The following is a 21,492-nucleotide window of genomic DNA, read 5'->3' as shown; positions in this document are numbered from 1 at the left end:
GGGCAAAGAATATAATAGAAAGCAAAATGAAAATCCACGTTGGATATAAGGTTAGGGGTCATAAATAAAATTCAATTTTTAAATGTGAGAAAATGAAGTTAGATGCAGTGTATCTGTCCCCCCACGCATGGCCTCACCCCACACACCATCATACATTATATCTTTTTACACCTTTTTTCTTTTCTTCTCTATTTACCTAAAAATAATACATTAACTCTTTAACTCTTTCATTTTCTTACCTTTATCTAACACATAAAATGGATGCAACTATTTATTACCTTCAAAACAAAACAAAAAACTATTGTTTTTTCATTACCTAATTTTTTAGATTTTCTTTTTCTTTTTCTTTTTCTTTTCGAGTTGGCAATTCTTGGCCTTTGTGTGGCTGATGATGAAGCTAGGCTAAGAATTTAATTCAAATGCAATAACGTTGAATTGTTGTTTGTACAAATTAAAAATGGAGCCTATTGGTGTGTGTGTGGAGGAGGATAGATGAGAATTATTGAAACTTATAATTACATATAGAAATAAATAAGAAAGTGTTAAATTGGGAATATACTTGTAATTTGTATATATGTATGTACTTATTAAAATTGAAAATTAAAAATAAAATTACCAAACATTAGTTTAGTACATAGTTACTTAATTCAAATCAACTTTTTGTAGTAAAATTTATTGAGATTTTAGTTCCGTTAGAGTTTTGATACTCTTCTCATTGAATGAACTACAACATGAATAAATTGAATGAACTACAACATAAATAAAGAAACTCACCTATTGCACAACCTATATTCTAGGGATTCTATTGTCATGTCATTGCTAAGTGTTTACATAGACAAAGTATGTGATTTTTCAAGTGGTTTAGATTGCATTAGTTCAATCATATGACTATCAATTTTTTAGAATCAATCATTTGCGTTCTATATTTATTAAATTATATTTGAATTGATTAATTTATTGACGTAATAAAATATTGTTTTGAGTGATATATTATTAAGTGATTAAGGTGTAATTTTAAAATATTGAAAAGATAAAAAGAACTATTTCATTTTTGTAATAAAACTTTGTATTATTAAAATTTGATTTAGTATATAGGGAACGAATCTTTTTTCGTGTCTAAGAAGTGTACTTTTCTCGTTCATAATCATTAAATAATGGAAGACAACGAAAAAATATGAATTAAAAAAAGTTGTATATCATTATCCAATTAAAATTCACTGAACCCTAATATGTTAATGAAGCCTAATTAAATAAATATTTATTGCCTACAACTAATTAAAATGTTATGGGAAAAGCTGCCTATCTTTGACTTGTTTAAACCATTTATTAAAGTTGGACAACAGTTTTAATTATTTCAAGCTAATAATTAAGTAATACGGTGGAATATTTCCTTTGGCTCCACGTACAATCATAAAATTAATAATATCAAAATATGCCAAATTATTTTTCCTACGTGATATTAATTTAAATTAATTAAGAGGGTGAATTTCAAATCCTTCCATGTCTGCAAATACAAGCTAATAAATTAATTAATGGGATGAAAGCTGGATAGAGTAAATTGATAAATTTAGATTAATATTTTTTAAAAAGATTAAAAATATCCTATGAGAAAAATGACTGAAAAGGGGGGGAAATTAAAAACAAATAAATAAAAGAATGAAGAAAAGAATACTCTGTTTGGACCAAATTTTCAACGGCTCCATTTCATTTAATAGTTATTTTCCCCCACAGATGTTCAATACTTTTCCACCAGAAAAAAAGACAAAAGAAATAATTTATTTTCATGTCTGCAAAAAATATAATTTAAAAGTATCAAATACTTCGAATTAACTTTTTCAAAAAGAAAAGAAAAGAAAACCTTTGAATTAACACACCAAATACTGAATTTAAAAGTACCAAAATAATTTTTTTTAAATATTAAAAATTTAACTCTCACTTTTCATATTATAAAAAAACGCAAATGATTGAATGTAACATTTGTACGTGTACATTTATTATACATTTCAAACATATAACCCACTTTCTAAAGTTGATATATAAAAAATGATTTTATTATATATATATTGATATTTATGTCTGTTAAAAGAAAGTTGTTTGTCTTTGTTTATATTTTCTTTTATAAAAAGTGTTGGCATAAAAAATTGGAGAAGTTTGATTTATTATTTTAACGTAAATGTTTAAAAATAGGATTATAAACTTAAAATAGATCATATAACCTTACGAACATTAATATAAAAAAGGAAAAGAAAAAAAATCAAATTTTTAATCTTAATAAATATCTTTTTATAGAAAAATCAAGTATAATAATTTGTTTTATTGGTTTCTTTTTTTTATGAAATTTTGTTTATCTATTTTTTAAAGAAAAAAAATACTTTATATGAAGTTGGAAAAGAAAAGAAAATAACCCTTTTATATATATAGGAACAGAAATGTCCTGGCAGCTTCCTTTTAATATTTAATTATATAATATTTGTTTGAGATTTTTAATAATTATATACATAATTTGAGATTTCTTCTAGAAATTTCGTGGGTTCGTGGAAGGTTCATAGTAGAGCAGTATTTATTAAATAAATAAATAGCTACCAAATCTTATATTATTACGCAACCTTTGGATTTGAGAAAACTGAATCCACCAAGTGCATAAACGCAATTCTTTAAAACATCCTTCTTTTCTTTTCCATTCAAATCAACCCTTTTTCTCTCTATTTGATTCTCTTCAAACATACATATTATATTCCCACCTAATTTTCGTATTTACCAATTACAAATAACATTGTTTCAAACTAATATGTCGTGGTGATAAGTAAGGATGAATTTATTAAAGACTTCGAGGGTACTTGACCCTCTCACGTTATTGATTTTTGTATTTTAATATTAATTTTGATGTGCTATATTACAATATATATTCAATTTAGCTTCAATTTGCCTAAATTATACTTTTAATGTAGTGGTTAATCTTGTCTGTTACAATTATTTTTATTCTAAAAATCAATAATTTTATTTCTTCCAAACATTAATAATTTTCTTTCCTCAAATATCAATAATTTTTTATCCCCAAATATCAAATTATTTACGTCCTAAATTTTAAAGATTTGAAAAGGGAGAATAATTTGATTTCCTAAATTTTAGAAATTTCTAAAAAGGAAAATAATTTGATTTCTTAGAAGAAGATATTTTTAAAAAAAAAAAAAAAAAACTCATATAAGATAAAATACTAATTTATTTTCTAGCTGTCATTTGTTATCTAACATTTTTTAAAAGAAAACAATGCAACAAAGTCTGATTTAAATTTCCATAAAAAATATATTATTATTTTTTTTAATGCAAATTTTAGAGTAATGTATTTACGTTATAAAAAATAATGTGGAAATTGTCGGTTTTTATTTATTACTATAAATGTAGTGAATGTTATTGAAGCATCAATAAAACGTTGAGATCATTTTTTAACATTTTCTAGTGTGTTTATTATATAATGATTGATGTCTCCCTATGTCAAATTTATAGATCTACCACTATATTGAAGTCAATTTTTTAATTAAACTGTCACCTAACCGATCAATTTAGTAAATGTTTTTAAATTCTTGATTTTAAACTTTTTCAAATCGACAATCAATAGTTGATTTGGTTTTTCGATCTATCATGTTCGTCTTTAATATCAAAATCAAAATTTGATGGTGTGTTTAATCGTATAAAAATAAATATTTGAATTAGTTTATAATTTTAAATTAAAGATATATTTTGTGGTAGTTATGAAAATGACAAAGGTAACTTTCACCCATTCATTAATTATCACTTCCCTCTATCATTTCTGCTAACCTACGAAGTGTGTGCAATTTTTACCATCTATTCAATTTCTTATGATCCACACATTCTATCGATATTTTGATGTTTACATATATTTAAAATTTTGATGAGAGATAAATTGATATTTCTATTATATCATTAAAAAAATTATGAAACATAAAAATAAATGTCAAAAGTGTTGTTAATGTAAATATAGGATAAATAATAGATATCTTAACTAGTTTAAAAGTCATAACATGTTTATTCAGTAACTAATTTAAAATTTTATTTTAACAATTTTTCTGAAATATCCATTTAAATCAGTATTTTATTGATATTTCAACAAAATTTTATTGAAATGAAGATATATTATCATCGGCATTAATATTTAATTTACAACATTGATTTAGAGGTAGCTTAGAAGGTAGTAACTTAAAAGATTCATAAGAGGTGTAATGGTAACTCAAGTGACCAATGATGTTATAATATAAGGTTGGAGAAAATTTAAAGAACTATGAGAAGCTTAGTATAGTAGCTTATAGATTTGAACACCACACAATTACTCAATTTCTTTTGTCTTGCAGATACTTTGGTTGTTTTCCTCCAAACTAAATACAAATTTATAAATGATTCATTTTTCTTACATGAACGACACGTTTTCAAATAATCTAAAATTAATATTTTTAATATTTGTTAAGTTAATTTGAGATGTGATTCGATGAAATTGAAATTATAGAATTAAAATAGATACTCTCGACAAATTTACGATTAAACAATTTTTAAAATATATTTATTTGAAAAAGTTATCCAATACTATGAAATATAGTTGAAAATTTTGGGATTAGAAAAAATTGAAAGTAAACATAAAAGTAAGAACTAAAAATAGATCAAAAGAAAACAAATAAAAATATTTATTTGATGTAATCACTTATGTAAGTTTAATATTGGATTAAATAAAATATAATTATGTTAAAGTTAAATGTTTACTTTTTGTATTAGTTTAAATTAAATAAATGGAGGGTTGAAGTCAAAGGTGTGGAGGATCGGCTTGGAGATTTTATTTCCTTCGTCGTTATTTTTCTTTTTTCTTCGTTTTTTCTAAATCATCATTCGTCATTCTTAACCCCAAATTTACAAGTCTTTCAACCACTAGATTTCCATCACTTTTTAAATGAGAGATAATGAATTTTTTGATCGGTTGAAATTAAAATAAATTATTATATTTTTTGATTGAATCGAATATTGTCTATACATAACCAAATTAGTTCGGATCGATAACTCATTCAACCCAATCAATTTAAAGTCCTACAATGACCTACTAATTGGGACTGAGGTCACGTATAAGAATCTATTCACAAAACTACAAACATAATTGATCTACTTTTGATTACGTATTCTACCATTATGAATTTATCACATTTATTGTTACTGATATCTTATATGGTTAAAGAGCAAGAGTACATGTGATAAGCTCATACTACTAATACTAAGGTAACAATATCCAAATATGATAAATGTATTTTTGAAATGCAATCTAATCCATCACCTTCTTTTGAAATAAAATTAGACTGGTTTTTGAAAAATAGTATTTGATTTATTACATTTGAGGTTGAAAGGTAAGGTAAAGCAAAGAATTAAAAGGTGAATAATGAATGAAGGAATAGAAAAAGGAGAGGGAGCCACCTGGCGCCGCCAGTGCCAATGGCTAATATTTTATCAAATTTCAATGTTTAAATGTCAAACTAAGACTGCTGACTCAGACTATTTGAAAAGACAAAAAAACCACCCATCAATCTCTTTGTCCCTTACTTCCACTCCACTATGTATCCAAAAACCAACAAACCAACCCCCCTTCTCTTTTCCTTCACTAAATTATATAAATTCCATTTTCTTCCCCAAATTTCTTTTCAATTCATCCAGAATTAATTAGACCTAAATTTTAAAATTAAGGAAATTAAATTTGTATTTAAAAGAAGAAGAAGAAGAAGAAATAGGCTGTCTTTCCAGGAAGCTTAAAAAACATTGACTACATGTAGTCCCAAAACCAAGAAGTTAAAAAAGAGTTGTCTTTTTCGAACAAAATGCTATCCAATTCCACTATTCTTTCTTTTCGGAGAGATCTATTGAAATTCAATTCAGTCTCCCCACCAAAAAAAAACAAACAAACTTTTATTTACCTTTTTTTATATCTATTTATTTACTCCATAATTTGTTATTTAAAAAAAAAAAAAATTCAAAGTGCTTTCAAGGGGATCTGTATCTAGACTGTGGCTGTCAAGACATTGTTTTTTTCAATTCCATTTTATATGTTTTATTTCCCCTTTTTGTTTTGTTTTGGGTTATACGATAGTGATTTTGATAAATATATTGTAGCAGGAGAAGTTAGAATTTTGAAATTCTAATAACTCCATATATTTGTATGGGTTTTGTAATTGCGTGGAAGTAGCCCCCATCTTCCTCTGCCAACTTGCCCAATCCAACCTTTTTCACATCAAATCCAAAACTTTATGAGGTTTTTACTACTTTCATAAATCTACTTCAACTTAGTTTGTTTTCCTAAAACGTCTTTTTTCAATTTTTAATTAATCTTAAATTTCATCATTTATAACTTTTTTGTTAATTTAAGAAATAATGTGACAATTTGTGATGAAAATACTGCTTAATATTATTGATTCTTGGTTGAGATTGTTGCCTTCCATTAATTTATCCTTTTTTTTTTATAATAAATGATTGTATATGCTTAAAAAAAAAAAGCAATAGAAAAGAAAAACCGAAACCGTTTTCAAAGAGAAAGGGAATAGTATAGCTTAAAAGAGGGGTTGGTTTAGTTTTCCCACTCAACACTCTTAAACACCAATCATAGGGACGGAGGGGAAAAGACAAAAAGGGGTTTAACATCCGTCACGTGAGGGACACGTGTGTTAAGAGAAGAGTAAATGAGGCAACCATAGGGTGAGGTCAGCAAAATTACCCTCCATCTGATACGGCGGCTATCTCCCCAATTCACGCATGTGTTCAATTAATCTGCTCCTTACCCAACGACGAAAACATTATAAACCTAATAAATATGATAACATTTTCTATACCTCTCAATTACCATTTACCCCTCAAACCCACTCTCCTTTTCCCTTTTTACCCTTATCCATCTCTCTCTTTTTTTTTTCTTTTTTTCTTTTTATATATATATAAATATATATATATATATATATATATATATATATATATTTTTTTTTTTTACTTCAATATTCCGTATATATACCACTCATCGTGGGCACAAAATTTCCTCCTCTAAACGACTCCCAAAACACACACACACACCACCTTCCTGCCTTCCTCCTCCGCTTCTACTACTTCTCAATCCATGGATTATTCTGCATTCATCTCCCCGCTTTCTGATTTCTCATCCGAATCATCTTTCGGTTCACCCGAATCCTCCTTCACCAATTTGGACCATAATTTTCTCCCTTTCAATGAAAATGACTCAGAGGAAATGCTTCTTTACGGCCTAATCTCCGAGGGCACATACGAATCATTCGATACAAGTATCGGAACCGTGCAAGTGAAGGAAGAGGAAGTCGATTCCATCGGAGAAGAAAGCCCGAAGAAAGAGAGGGCTTATAGAGGAGTTCGCCGCCGTCCATGGGGGAAATTTGCGGCGGAAATTAGAGATTCCACTAGACATGGTACAAGGGTATGGTTGGGAACTTTCGATAGTGCTGAAGCCGCCGCTTTGGCTTACGATCAAGCTGCCTTTTCGATGAGGGGCGCTGCCGCAATTCTCAATTTTCCTGTCGACAGAGTTAGAGAGTCTCTCAAAGAGATGAACGCCGGCAGTGGGGGCAGCGGTGATAGTTTAGCCGAAGACGGCGGCTCTCCGGTAGTGGCGTTAAAAAGAAAACACTCGATTAGAAGGAAAGCCATAGGTAAAAAGAGCAAAGAGAGAGATGTGAGGATTCAAACTGTGGTGGTTTTGGAAGATTTAGGGACAGAGTATTTGGAAGAACTTTTGGGGTCTTCTCAAAGTGATAGCCCTTCTTGTTCTTTCTAAAAATCAAAATTATTATTCTTAATTAATATTTTTTTGTTTTTCGTTTTTAGTTCATCTCATTTGGGGATCTCTTAATTCTCTTGTTAATATTTGTTTTTGTTGTCCCCTTCCTCTCTGTTTTCACCAAACAAGAAGAAAGATGAAGCTTCGAGTTGTAAAAGCTTATAGAAAATGATCATATTGTTCCAAAATTTTGATCGTATTCTTAATGTGTTTTTTTTTCCTTTTATTTTTTCTTCTTTTTTCTCTGTCTTATTGCAAAGTAAGTTGGGGGAAAAAAAAAGTTGAGTAATCCTTGTAGTTCTGGATAGGCTCAATTCAAATATCTTGTTCCTTTATTTTTAATATACAATTATGAAACGAATGTTGGACAAGGAATAATGTAATCTTTTCTCTTATGTGGGTCACACGTGGGTGTACTATAAAATTGACTCTTCAATAATTATTTTCATTACAAAACTTCTTTTGAACATTTTTCTTAAATTCTTTTTCCAAAAATAAAAAGAAGAAGTGAGACTGATCATAGTAACTTTATTAACCATAAAAACGGTAAGAATTCCTATAAATCAATCCATTTTTCTTAGTTTTAGAACAACAAACCGTCTTCTATTGTTATTTACAATTTAATATTTGTTGATGCCATTATAAGATTTGATGGAAGGTTGTTCTAAAAGTATATGTAGATGCATGATGTTTTCTATTTTGTGCATGTCCAAAATTTTAGATTGCATGATTCCACACATTAATTCATTGTTTATCATTTGATTGTAATGTATACATAACATGGATCTCACCTTTTTTATTCAAAATCAAAATCATTTCCAATAATAGTAAAAAAGAACCATGCTACAAACGACATCAAAAAGGTTTCTTTCACATTCTTGAATCAAGCTAAGTAAGCTTACTAGTCTTTTGTCTCCAAACAATAGTAACAATACAAAACATTAGATGTGACTTTTTCAAGACATAAAAAGAATTAATTATAAACTTTAAATTGAAGGTACACCTAAGTTAACTAGTGAAGATATTAATTAGTACGTAGACATTTTATTTGAATTGTATTATTTGAAATAAAAGGGTTATAAAATAATTTAAGGTGGGTTGGATAGAAAATGATTTTAGTGAAAGTGAAAGGGGGAGAGAAAAGGGTAATGTGTAGGAGTGGAAGAGCTCCACTTGGGGATTAAAAAAATAATAAGAATAAAAAGGGAGTATGAGAAAGCAAATTAGGGTATGAATTCAAAGGTTAAGGAAGGTTCCAGCTTGCTTCAATATTTCAATCTGGTCTAAGCTTATATCTACTTTCTAATGACTTTTTACATATATATATATAAAAAAATCATAGAGATAAGGAAAATTAATAATTGTCACGTTTGATATATATATAATTTAGAATATGATGATATTGCGTGCTATTTCTGATTTGTTGACTGCCTTCCTATAACCTTTCTACAACTCCAAGCAGAATGAAGATTGTCTTCCTCTTTTTTCTTTGATATTTTGATTTAGTTTTTAATATATTTATTTTTATCTCAAAACTAATTGAGAATTAAGAAAGCAGTTCATATATATTATAATAGAGTGTGATGTCAGTTCATTCTTTCAGTTTTTTCATGTGGAATTTTCAATTAATGTTACACAATTATCATTTGGAATTAGTGATGTTTTGCTTGATAATGTGTGTGTGTGTGTTTTTTAATGTATTCAGTTTTCTATTTATTATGGTTCTTACAGTGGTGAAGGAGTTATTGTCCAAATTTCAAAATAAAATATAAAATGAAAACTACTCCTTTTCGGCACTTCTTGATTGCTGTTTAGTTTAGTTTAGTTTGTTTTTTTCTTTTTTAAAACAAAGGGCCAAAGGCACTTCTTGTCAACTTTTGAAAAGTGTTTTCAAGTTAAGCTGTTCTGAATTTACGTTTTTGTCATTAAACTAATAGTTAATACTGTTTTAACCTCCCAATTGAAAGCTAAAAAAGAAAAGGAAATGATAGACATAGGTATGAAGAAAATTTGAATACGTTAACTCATAGTGAAAATAGACGAAGTAAGTGCACAAATTGTTTTAGCAAAAGAAAACAAGAAAACATTAAACCGAAGAAGGGATTAGGTTTTGTATAATATGGAAAAATAGGAACCTTCCAATTGAATCACGTGGTTATTGACTATTCAAGGTCAAAGTCTTTCTCAAAATTCTAACAAAACTACTTCAATTCTAACCATATTTACATATTATAACAATAATAAGCTACTAAATAACTATATAATAACTGGTTATTAATTGAAACATAGTTGTAATATTATACAATAAGATCATATTGTACTATCCCATATGCTTTCCTTTTACACTTTTTCTTTCAAACCAATGCCTTACATTTCTTTTTCTTTTGTTACTTACTCTAACTATGGTATTATATAATCATATTGTGATTATATACGTGAATTTTCATTCATAAAGTTTTTTTTTTTTTTTCATTTTAATCCCCAAAACAAAAACATTAGATATTTTATTTCATTCTTTTTGTATTTTAAATAAATTAGAGTTAAATATATATGGTAGCCTAGTGCTTGTGGTTTTGTATAGGATTTTTAAAATTGGAAGCACATCGAGAGACAATCGGAAATATAGCAATCAAAACTAAGATATTAACAAATACAAACCTAGATGAGATGTTTAAGTAAGTGTATATGTGCTTTGTTAAAAAAAAAGATATTAGCAAAGCAACACAATATATTAAAAAGAAATTACAAACATGTTAAATTTTTTATCCAATTCTCCAAATTTATTAATGATATACCATATCCTAGTATGAATCTCTATCAAGAATAAAGTTAAGATATAATTGTTTTAAGTTTTGCTATATCTATAATTTTTTTTAAAAAAAGTTGTTATAAAGTTAATTATTAATGTTAAAAGTGGTACGTATTGGAGTTGTGATTGCTATTATTATTGTTTTTGAAAGAGATTTTATTAAATCCAAATGAAATGGTAGAATTCACAAGATTGGCAAGGCCTACAAAGCAAGGCCCACAAGAAAATGGGCCAAACTATAGTAGTATAACAATTATAAAGAAGGAAAGAAAAGAGTTATTTGGTAGCTGTGGGTTTGCAAATTTGGCGGAAATATTATGGAGGGGTGCCGGGTGCGTGGTGAAAACAGAAACGCGCCACCGTGGTGGTGATCATGGAAGGTTGAAGAGTGTATACGAAGTTCTATGGGGTCCTCTCACACCCTCACTTTAGAAATCTTCTTCTTTACCTTTCTTTCTTTAATGTCTCTTCCCCGTTTCCCTTTCTTCTTCACATTTTTTCTTTTAGCCTTTTCTCCCAATTCCACTCAATATTCTTCATTTCGAATATATTCTTCTTTTTTCCTCAATTGATCTCCCACCATTCTTTTCCATTTCACCGAGTGAGTTCTCAATCTAATGGCCAAACTCAAATACAAATATAAATCTACTCTTCATCTTCCATTTTGCTTCATTTTCAAACACCCTTTCTCTCCCATTTCCATTTCTTCTTCCCCACTTTTTCTTTCTCCAGCTCATGTTTGTTTTTCAAATCAACAAGCCCCTCAACATCCAAGTACGTTGCTGCCTTTATTCTGCTTTTTTTTTTTTTTTTTCTTTTTACTTTACTACTGCTATTTTGTTTGATCTGAATGAATTTTTTTCTTTTTTCTTTTTTCTTTTTTCACTTGGATTGAAGCAGGAACTCTAAGATGGAATCTGCTACCCTCAATAGAATAATTAATAGGTTGCTTGAAATCGGGAGCAGATCGGGGAAGCAGTTGCTGCTTTCTGAGACTGAAATTACCCAGCTATGCTTGGCTTCCAGAGAAATTTTCTTAAGGCAACCTAATCTTTTGGAAATTGATGCACCTATTTATATCTGCGGTTTCTCCTTTTCCCCTTTCTTTTTCGATTTTCTATGGTTTCTTGCTGGAATTATACTGCTTATAGCTACGATTGTTTTTTGGTTGCTCTGTTTGAAAACAGTATATTGGCATACTAAACTTGAGAAGAACTAATCAAATATGCTCATTACGCACTAACAAATTCCAAATGGCCTACAAAGTTTCAAGAATTTATCTAAGTTTTTTAGAAGTTGGGGTGGCTTTATTTTACCATTTATGACTCAACTTCTTGAAGATAGGTTGTTGCTTGCTTCAAGTTGAAAAGGGGGAAAGGTTTTTCTTGTTTGATTAAAATGAAAAGACAGGGTCATTCAGTATGTAACACGCATGGGGGGAGACAGTGAGAAGGACTCTCTGTTGAAATTGAAAACTATATCACTGAAATTCTAGACAGACGGTCCAACTCATAAGACTAGAATGGGAAATTGGGGCTGATACATATAGAGGAATTGTACGTTTGTATGTGAAAAAAATGAGTTGATGTATCACTTAGCATACAAGTATTCGATATATTTTTTAAATCTTCCCCTTCTCGAGTATACACATTCAAGTGTAAACCATCTAAACTGTTCTGTTCCCCATCTAAGCATTCGAGTGTAAACCATCTAAAATCTAATATGGCGTTTGGCCCATTGAGTTGGATCAATAAGTATGACTTATGAGGTTAATATGTTGAAGTTGGGGTATACAGTTGTAAGATTGAGTTTTTTGATGCTTGTGAAAAGTAGATTAAAAATTAAAATTGAGCTTATTGATAAATTTGAAAGTAGAGGTCGACAGGAAAATAAAGTTTATATGTAAATGTGCAAAGTAAAAAAAAAAAAGGAAAGATGAAGTTAATAAATGTGCAACGCTTATTAGTGAAGTCTAATAAGCTGAGTTGCCTACACCAAGTTACCAACTTAAGAAGCCAGTGGGACAAACGACCCATAAGAAACCTTTCACCCCATTGATTTTAGGCATAGTTTTGCACTTTGAAAGAGTGATAACTATTGAACATACTGGTGGCGGTGGTTAGTTGTCTTGACTCATAACCTGCCATTCATTCTAGTGCCATTGGGGAAACATGAGTGTACATTTATCCAATTCGTTGTTTAGTTGTATAAATGACTGAAATTTAGTTTCCAATGCCATGCAGGGGATATCCATGGTCAGTTTTCTGATCTTCTAAGGCTGCTCGAATTTGGTGGATTTCCTCCTCATTCGAATTACTTGTTCTTGGGGGACTATGTTGATCGAGGAAAGCAGAGCATAGAAACAATCTGCCTCCTCCTTGCATATAAAATAAAGTATCCTGAAAACTTCTTCCTTTTGAGGGGCAACCACGAATGTGCATCTGTAAACCGTATTTATGGTTTTTACGATGAATGTAAACGTAGGTTCAATGTCAAACTGTGGAAAATATTCACGGATTGTTTCAACTGTTTACCTGCGGCTGCTCTAATTGATGAAAAGATCCTGTGTATGCATGGTGGGTTATCTCCTCACCTTGACAGGTTAGATCAGATTAGGAATTTAAAGCGCCCTGCTGATGTTCCAGAATCAGGTTTACTCTGTGATCTTCTTTGGTCTGATCCAAGCGTAAATACACGTGGCTGGGGACCGAATGAACGAGGGGTTTCATACACCTTTGGTGCAGATCGAGTATCAGAGTTTCTTCGAAAACACGATCTTGATTTGATTTGTAGAGCCCACCAGGTGTGAACATGCTTATTCAACTTTATAGCCTGCAATGCAAGCACTTGCACTGAAAGCCTTCTGTTTCAATACGCAGGTCGTGGAGGACGGGTACGAGTTTTTTGCAAATAGACAGCTTGTAACTTTGTTTTCTGCTCCAAACTACTGTGGAGAGTTTGACAATGCAGCTGCAATGATGCATGTGGATTCAAATTTAATGTGCTCCTTCCAAATACTAAAACCACCTGAAAAAAAGCCAAAGTTCGGGTTTGGCAGCATCTCGTCAGGGCGATATGGTGGTCCAAAAAAAGTAAAGGTTAGTTCATTATCTACTTGGAACTAATTAAAACGAAGGTTGATTCAAGCTTGAAAAAGCTCTAATCTTTCCCATTTTCCCCTTCGCAGTCGTTTCTTGGCTCAATCGGATGAAACTTTTTAGCTTGTTCAAGTTTGTCTGGTTGGTTCCGAGGTTTACCTCCTTGGGTGAGTTTTGATCTCCCATGGCTTCTTCTTACTAAAATATGACATCTGATACAGGGTTTCCACTTTCCACCATTTTAGTGTAACAAATGGTATGTGGTTATTTTGACAAGTACTCATGCTTTTTTGCCCCTTTCTTCTTACTTGTGGGTTCACTTAAGCATCTATGGAGAACAAAATAATTGTAAAAAGACAGAGATATTCTCGTCTTTTTATCTTTATGATTTTTCGAAGTCAAGTACTGCAAGTGGGCCTTAATGCCTTCATTTGCCCATCCTACGACGGTTCTTGGGTTGGCTTGACCCAACATGTTTAGCCTTATGATATGAATATGAGGAGAATTGTGAAGAATAGCTTTGAATAAATGACTAAAAATGTTCATTGTGTGGAAGTTTAACCACTACCTTTTATGGGGACTATGTTGGAGAAATAAACAAAATAAATAATTATGTACAAAACTAATATTTGATTGATAAAAAAAATTTTGCTTACTTCAAATATGTATATATATATATTTGACCAAGAGTGGAAATGGATCAAACATCTATCCTTTAAAATACAACATAACTGACAATATCAAAACTTGAAAGTTTATGACTAAATTTATAACGTAAGGAAGTTAATTACGTACATAATATGACTTGAATGTAAAGTAACCATACTGTAAATATGACTTTTGAAGTCTCCAATTAGTTATGATACTATTTCCAAACTCCAAGTATATACTATTTATTTCAGGTTTTTATTTTTATTTTCGTAATTTTTAAAATTACTTGATACAGTGTTTAGTATTTCTTTTTTAATCTAAAATAGTTTAGATTTCATAATATATACTATTATAACTCAAATTAAATTAATCAACCCCTTATAACTCAATTATATTAATCAACCCCCTATAACTCAATTATATTAATCTTGAAGATAAATAACCAACATCCCAAACACCTCTAGAATTTTTATAGCAAATTTGTGAAACAATTAGTTAGTTGACAAATTGACATAAGAATTATAAAAACTTCTTACTTTTGTAAAAGAAATCTAAAGAAAGTCAGCGAAAGAGATAACAGCAATGAATTAAAACAAATAAAAACAAAGATTGAAATATTAAAATAGTGTGTACAAATATTGACATTAAAAGCTGAATTATTTACATTGGATGATCTTTTAGGTGTAAAAAATTGACCTTTTCTTTTCGGCCTATATTGTATTTAATTATTATTTCTAAATTGTATACAAAAAGAAAACTTGCTTTGTACGTGATGAAGTAAAATAAAAAAGAAGCCTATTTATCACAATAAAAAACTGTAGAATATAATATCTGTCTTATCCTAATTATATTATTTTGAAAACAATATGCTGTTATTTTATTTATGAAATAATAATAAAAGTCTTTGGGTTAAAATAAACAACTAAACAAGAATCATTGAGTACGGTACGGATACAATATATTGCCACGATCCGACGTCGCTTTATATTATTGCAAGGTACGAACATATCAGCCGTTGATTTGTTGGATGTCTGAGGCTGATTAGCAGTTGATATAGAAAAGTTGACATTCTTACAAACCCACTCTTCTCCTCTCTTCTCTCCACTCTTCAACAACAAAACAATGACGTTAAATTGGGGGTTCCCTTCCTCTATTTCTATTTCTGATTTTTTTTATCTTAATTTCTTTTTATGTAATGAAATTAAACACATCACTTCACAAAAAACATGCATTTTCATTTAAATATTTTTTCACAACTTGTTTGATTTGTAATAGAGTAAAATGTTTTTTTAGATATATCTATATATATAGATTGATAGTATTATTCAGTGGAGATTTTGATAGAAGTTCGACAACGATCATCAAGGAGGGTGGTTTGAGGTGGTCGAGAACAGTCTCTGTAAAATGATAATCACGACACTTATTGAAAGTACAATCACAAAAAATAGTTGGCGGATAACAGTCAGAAAGTTGACAAAACTAAGCCAATTATAATGGTCACAAAAAAATGACCAACAAAAGTTGATAGACAATGACAATGACCACGAAAAAACGGTTAAAGAAAGTTACTCGTCGACAGTTGACAGAGATGGTTGTCAAATGTTAGTTTGTGACTGGTGAGGATAATTGAAGTTGGCAATATTGTTTCATACAAATTAAGAAGATTAACCATTAAACACACAAAATTTATTTTTCTAAAAGTTGGTTTTAAGTGTTTATCCTAAACCACATTATTTTATAAATTCATTTTAAATTTTATTATAAATTCATTTTTTCAAAATTTATTTTGAATTTTAGGTGGTGGTCAAATATATAATTTTTTATTTAAAGCAATTTATTTTTTAATTTTATCACTTAAAATTTAATTTAAACTAAATTTTGGTATCTTGGTATTGGAAAATTTAAAAATATTTTCTAGACCATCTTATTGACATGATATAAATGACACATAGTCTCTATTTGTTTTTTAGAAAAATCCAACTATTTACGTTTCAAATTTTTTATAAAGGACAAATATTTTATTTATTTAGCTATTTTTCATAATTTTCATTTGAATAAAAAAATGGTATTTTTCCAAATGTAAATAAAAAAGAATGTCATTTTATGCAAAATGGATTCTAAAGGTTTCTTAAGAATATATTACTTGAAAAAAAAAAAAGTTTTCAAAATCCATGATTAATTCAGTCTATTTTTTTTCTTCTGATATTTCATGTTTATATGCTTTCTAATCTACATATTGAAAATATATTAATTCTAGAAAGTCAACCAATATTATAATTAGTTTATTTTCAAAACATAACCATTGTTATGGGATTTATCCCTAAACTACATATTTTCATATAGTTTTATCCACATTAGTGTCCAAAACATTTAAATTACGTCCTCAAGGCTTTTATTTTAGTAATCATAAAGTAGTAGTTTAGGTATAATTTTGTGGACAAAATAAATATTAATTTATGTTCTCCTAATTTAATAAATATCTGAAAGGTCTTTTTCCAACCTACCATTTGGATAATATAGACATCATATGGTAACTTAGATAAATTTATGATTCAATTCAATAAGACAAATGGATATTTTCACATTATCAAGTATTTTAGTTCTTCCTTGCCAGAGGGCTTCTTAAGTTGAAGGTCACAATCACATGAGAAAGTAAATATTTTATTAGATTCGTATATATTTTCCAAATTTTTTAGTTATAGATATAAAAACTGTAGAAAAAATAATGTGGCGTATACATGATGTATATTAAAAATGTCAACCCCTTGACTTTCATTTTTTTTTTCTTTATTAATTTGAACCACATGTGTCGGATAAGGTCAACGCAATCATGATCGTCGCACTAAATAATAAATCGATGTTCTTAGACTATCTAGAGGCTAAAGTAAACTTAGTTTCATGATAATAATTAACCTAAATTCTATCCCTCATTTCTGTATATTTGTTGTGCTGGAGAAGATAATAATCATGTACACAAGTAATAAACACTTTTGTTTAGTTGATTTATATTAAATGGTGTAAAAAGAGTTACAAGTACTTAGTTGTTTTATAGCATGAGATTTCATTACCAATTGATAATGAGTAAAGTAATATATCTATCTTATAAAAATTGTGAGTTTTCTTAGTTTTTCCAACGTAAGACTCTCTTCATCTTATCATTAGCAAAAGGTGATTTTTATTGGACGATGTTTCAAGAGGTAGTTTTTTTATTTTGACAATGAGTTGAGAGAACAAATATTTAACTTTAAGTTTGATAATACAAATTTATGCGTTAATTTTAAAAAATGTTGACTTAATTATAATACGATATAATTATTATTTTTGTTATTGAAAAGAAGATCAATTTTATTTTCGAATATATATATAATTATTATTTTTGTTATTGAAAAGAAGAGCAATTTTATTTTCGAATATATAGACGTCATATAATTGAGGTTAAGAAATTTGAAGTGCATATTTCATGGCCTTGTTCCAAAAAAACAACTTTTTAAATTCTAAAAAAACTATAATTTACATTTAATAGCTATATAAATTATTGAAAAGTTATACAAAATGAACATATATAGGGTAAAGTTTTTGAAGATAAGTGAAAAAATGGCAAGATAATTAAATGAATTTTTAATAATAAAATTAGAAAAAACAAACTATTTATATATACGACAAAAACAGAAAATAATTACAATTGGTTTTGCAAATGAATGATAAATATTTTGTGGGTTTTGCTTTTTGAATAATTCTTCATGTTTTTTCTTAAGGTTAAATTAATAATTATTATTAGGGGAAAAAGATTAAGATGATTCAAATATTTGGGATTAGAATTGAATAATTGGTAATGGAGTGCACAAATCAAAATTGCCAACTGGATGGGAATAGCAATAAGAGTGGGAACTCAAACTGATTATAAAAAAATTTAGAAATATATTTATTATAGGAATTAAAATCTGATTAATTAGACCTATTTTATTCCTATTTGGGAAAGACATTAAGATATTAAAAGTACGTGGGGGATATACCAAAAAGATGCTCAAATTATTCTCCCAACTCAAATATATCAATGCTCTATTTAAACTACAACTCATCCTTACACTCATCAATCTCCTCCCCTCCACCTTTGGTAACTATTACCTTGTAATACTCTACTTCTTCTTCTTCTTTCTTTTTACTTTCAAAACATTCATTCTTTGATTAAGTACTTTTTCTTAACCTTACTTTTCATCTTTCTACTTTTACGTTTTTTACTAACATAGTTGCTACTAATCTTTTTCTTACCAGTGGCAAAAAAGAAAAAAACAAACCTAAGTGAGATAGTTATTTACTAATCTTCGATGTTTTTGTTTAATTAGGAACATTTAAGGCATTAACTTGATTACTATAGCAATTAGTATTATACCTATGTGTTTTAAATTTAATAATTGTTTATGTTTGGTTATAAACTATTTTAGTCCAATTAGAATTATATTTATTTATGGCATTGGAACTCTAACAGCTCAGATTATGATGGTTAGAAACAACATTTATTACAATTAGAACAATTAATAGACTATTGACAAAAAAAATTTATGTATTTTTTGAGAGCAGGATTGAATATTTGAAATCAACAAAATGACACAAGAGTTGGGAGTTCTAAATGCACTTGATGTTGCAAAGACTCAATGGTACCATTTCACAGCCATCATCATAGCCGGAATGGGGTTCTTCACGGACGCCTATGATCTTTTCTGCATCGCGGTGGTGTCGAAGTTGATAGGTCGAATATACTACTACACGCCGGGGTCCTCTCGGCCAGGGTCACTTCCTCCAAACGTCTCGGCAGCAGTGAGTGGGGTGGCTCTATGTGGAACACTGGCGGGGCAGCTGTTCTTCGGGTGGCTAGGCGACAAGATGGGGAGGAAGAAAGTGTATGGGATAACGTTGATACTGATGGTGGTATGTTCATTTGGGTCGGGGCTAAGTTTTGGGCATTCGGCAAAAGCAACAATGACCACTTTATGTTTGTTTCGGTTCTGGCTTGGGTTTGGGATTGGGGGCGATTACCCACTTTCGGCGACAATCATGTCTGAATATGCTAATAAGAAAACACGAGGGGCTTTTATAGCTGCTGTTTTCGCCATGCAAGGTTTTGGAATTTTGGCCGGTGGAATCGTAGCGTTGATTGTTTCAGGTACTCACACACTGTGAAAAGTTAAAAGAAGCCTAATATATAATTATAATAATAGGTTTTTTTACATACAATAAAATAAATCAAAATATTAGAAATATATAGCAAAATTTTAATAACTATTGATGTGGGATCGCAGCTGCATTCAACAACAGATTCTCAGCACCTTCATACGAGATTGACCCAGTGGGATCAACTGTACCGGAGTCAGACTACGTATGGCGCGTTGTTCTAATGTTTGGCGCCATCCCAGCAGGAATGACATACTATTGGCGTATGAAGATGCCCGAAACTGCCCGTTACACCGCTCTAGTAGCAAAGAACGCCAAACAAGCTGCAGCGGACATGTCGAAAGTGTTACAAGTAGTGGTTGAGGCAGAAGAAGAGAAGTTAGAAAAAATATTAAACACAAACAAAAACAACTTCGGCTTGTTTTCAAGGCAATTCCTCAAGCGCCATGGCCTTCACTTGGTTGGAACCACAACCACTTGGTTCTTACTAGACATTGCATTTTATAGCCAAAACCTTTTCCAGAAAGACATATTCACTGCAATAGGTTGGCTCCCTCCCGCTAAAACCATGAGCGCTCTTGAAGAGTGCTTTCGTATCGCTAGGGCGCAAACGCTCATTGCGCTTTGTGGGACCGTGCCAGGCTATTGGTTCACTGTGGCTTTGATTGATATCATCGGTAGATTCACCATCCAATTAATTGGGTTCATTATGATGACGATTTTCATGTTCGCTATTGCCTTCCCTTACAACCATTGGATTTTAAAAGAGAATCGAATTGGGTTTTTGGTCATGTATTCCTTAACATTTTTCTTTGCAAATTTTGGGCCTAACTCCACTACTTTCATCGTTCCGGCTGAAATCTTTCCGGCTAGGCTAAGATCCACATGTCACGGGATCTCCGCTGCCGCCGGTAAAGCTGGAGCAATTATCGGTGCTTTCGGGTTCTTGTATGCAGCACAAAATCCTGACAGAACAAAAACGGACCTAGGGTATCCACCCGGTATTGGTGTTAAGAACTCTCTCATTGCACTTGGTTGCATCAATTTCATCGGTAGTGTGCTCACCTTGTTGGTGCCGGAACCTAAAGGAAAATCGCTTGAGGAGTTGACCGGAGAAAATGAGGAGCCGGAGGTAGAAGCCGTTGGCCAACAACAAGTATGATTTATTTTATGTTTGTGTTTGGATTTGAAAACAACACTGGTCGTTGTGATATTTTATGAGATTGATGAATAATGTGTAAGGAGGGTTTGGGAATACATCATGGTATATGATTTCTGTTTTTTTATTATTATATTTTGGGTATTTGGATCTAATTTGTGATGTATACTTCTTCTTCTTTTTGTTTTTCATTTTCTTTTTAATGTAACTTTTTTATTAATTAATTAGAATATATGAATTTTGTGGTTTGTTCATCCAATATATTGGTATTTGATTTGGTTTGCCTTTTAAAATCCCAAATTTCACTTCAAAAATTAAAAGTATAATCGTGAACGAGTGCTTTTAAGAGCTTTAACTCAATTGACGTTAGTGTAGCTTCAGAACCAAAGATCTTCAAATCCATTTACCAATTTGTACTAAAATAATAATAATAACAATCCTTCTTTCCTTAGAAAAATTATAAAAACAAAAGTTATTAGTAAATGTTGTTTTTTTAAAACATAAAATAAAGTTATCTATAACCAAAAGAAAAAAAAAAACTAAAATTGACCTGTTTTATGGTTGGGTTTTGGAGTAGAAGGGCGGCTTGTAAGCCCATTCATTTTACGCTTTAGCCCAGAAAACCGGGCCCGGCCCACTGTTTTATTTATTCAGGAAAGTGAAAATTATTATTATAAGAAAAAATGGTACTGTTCCCATATTTTAGAGTCTGGTTCTAAACAACAAACAAACAAAAATCTTAACAACTATAACAAACATACCTATTTGGATT

The 21,492-nt window shown here is 29.9% G+C and overlaps 3 protein-coding genes across 3 annotated transcripts; all 3 read left to right on the top strand.

Annotated features, from left to right (window-relative positions):
- The first annotated feature begins 7,048 nt into the window (after positions 1 to 7,048).
- LOC101210326 (ethylene-response factor C3) lies at positions 7,049 to 8,176 on the top strand. The gene has a single exon (XM_004134020.3). It carries the CDS (start codon positions 7,145 to 7,147, stop codon positions 7,829 to 7,831), a length of 687 nt encoding a protein of 228 aa, XP_004134068.1. The 5' UTR covers positions 7,049 to 7,144; the 3' UTR covers positions 7,832 to 8,176.
- Positions 8,177 to 10,917: 2,741 nt separating this feature from the next.
- On the top strand, positions 10,918 to 14,315 carry LOC101209828 (serine/threonine-protein phosphatase PP1 isozyme 3). Its single transcript, XM_004134018.3, has 5 exons — positions 10,918 to 11,417; positions 11,544 to 11,728; positions 12,887 to 13,446; positions 13,523 to 13,741; positions 13,831 to 14,315. Exons 2-5 carry the CDS (start codon positions 11,554 to 11,556, stop codon positions 13,852 to 13,854), a joined length of 978 nt encoding a protein of 325 aa, XP_004134066.2. The 5' UTR covers positions 10,918 to 11,417; positions 11,544 to 11,553; the 3' UTR covers positions 13,855 to 14,315.
- Positions 14,316 to 18,487: 4,172 nt separating this feature from the next.
- Positions 18,488 to 20,940, top strand: LOC101213007 (probable inorganic phosphate transporter 1-3). Its single transcript, XM_004134363.3, has 3 exons — positions 18,488 to 18,520; positions 18,971 to 19,553; positions 19,690 to 20,940. Exons 2-3 carry the CDS (start codon positions 18,995 to 18,997, stop codon positions 20,721 to 20,723), a joined length of 1,593 nt encoding a protein of 530 aa, XP_004134411.1. The 5' UTR covers positions 18,488 to 18,520; positions 18,971 to 18,994; the 3' UTR covers positions 20,724 to 20,940.
- Positions 20,941 to 21,492: the final 552 nt, after the last annotated feature.

The sequence above is a fragment of the Cucumis sativus genome, chromosome 3 (assembly GCF_000004075.3).
Source record: "Cucumis sativus cultivar 9930 chromosome 3, Cucumber_9930_V3, whole genome shotgun sequence".
NCBI lineage: Eukaryota > Viridiplantae > Streptophyta > Magnoliopsida > Cucurbitales > Cucurbitaceae > Cucumis > Cucumis sativus.
This window is presented reverse-complemented; position numbering and strand designations above follow the sequence as displayed.

Excerpts from the sequence above, each read along its gene's own strand:
- LOC101213007 (XM_004134363.3), top strand. The coding sequence starts at position 18,995 with ATGACACAAGAGTTGGGAGTTCTAAATGCACTTGATGTTGCAAAGACT. Across the intron at positions 19,554-19,689 it reads CGTAGCGTTGATTGTTTCAG|CTGCATTCAACAACAGATTC; the intron begins GTACTCACACAC and ends GTGGGATCGCAG.
- LOC101209828 (XM_004134018.3), top strand. The coding sequence starts at position 11,554 with ATGGAATCTGCTACCCTCAATAGAATAATTAATAGGTTGCTTGAAATC. Across the intron at positions 13,447-13,522 it reads TGATTTGTAGAGCCCACCAG|GTCGTGGAGGACGGGTACGA; the intron begins GTGTGAACATGC and ends TTCAATACGCAG. Across the intron at positions 13,742-13,830 it reads GTGGTCCAAAAAAAGTAAAG|TCGTTTCTTGGCTCAATCGG; the intron begins GTTAGTTCATTA and ends TCCCCTTCGCAG.
- LOC101210326 (XM_004134020.3), top strand. The coding sequence starts at position 7,145 with ATGGATTATTCTGCATTCATCTCCCCGCTTTCTGATTTCTCATCCGAA.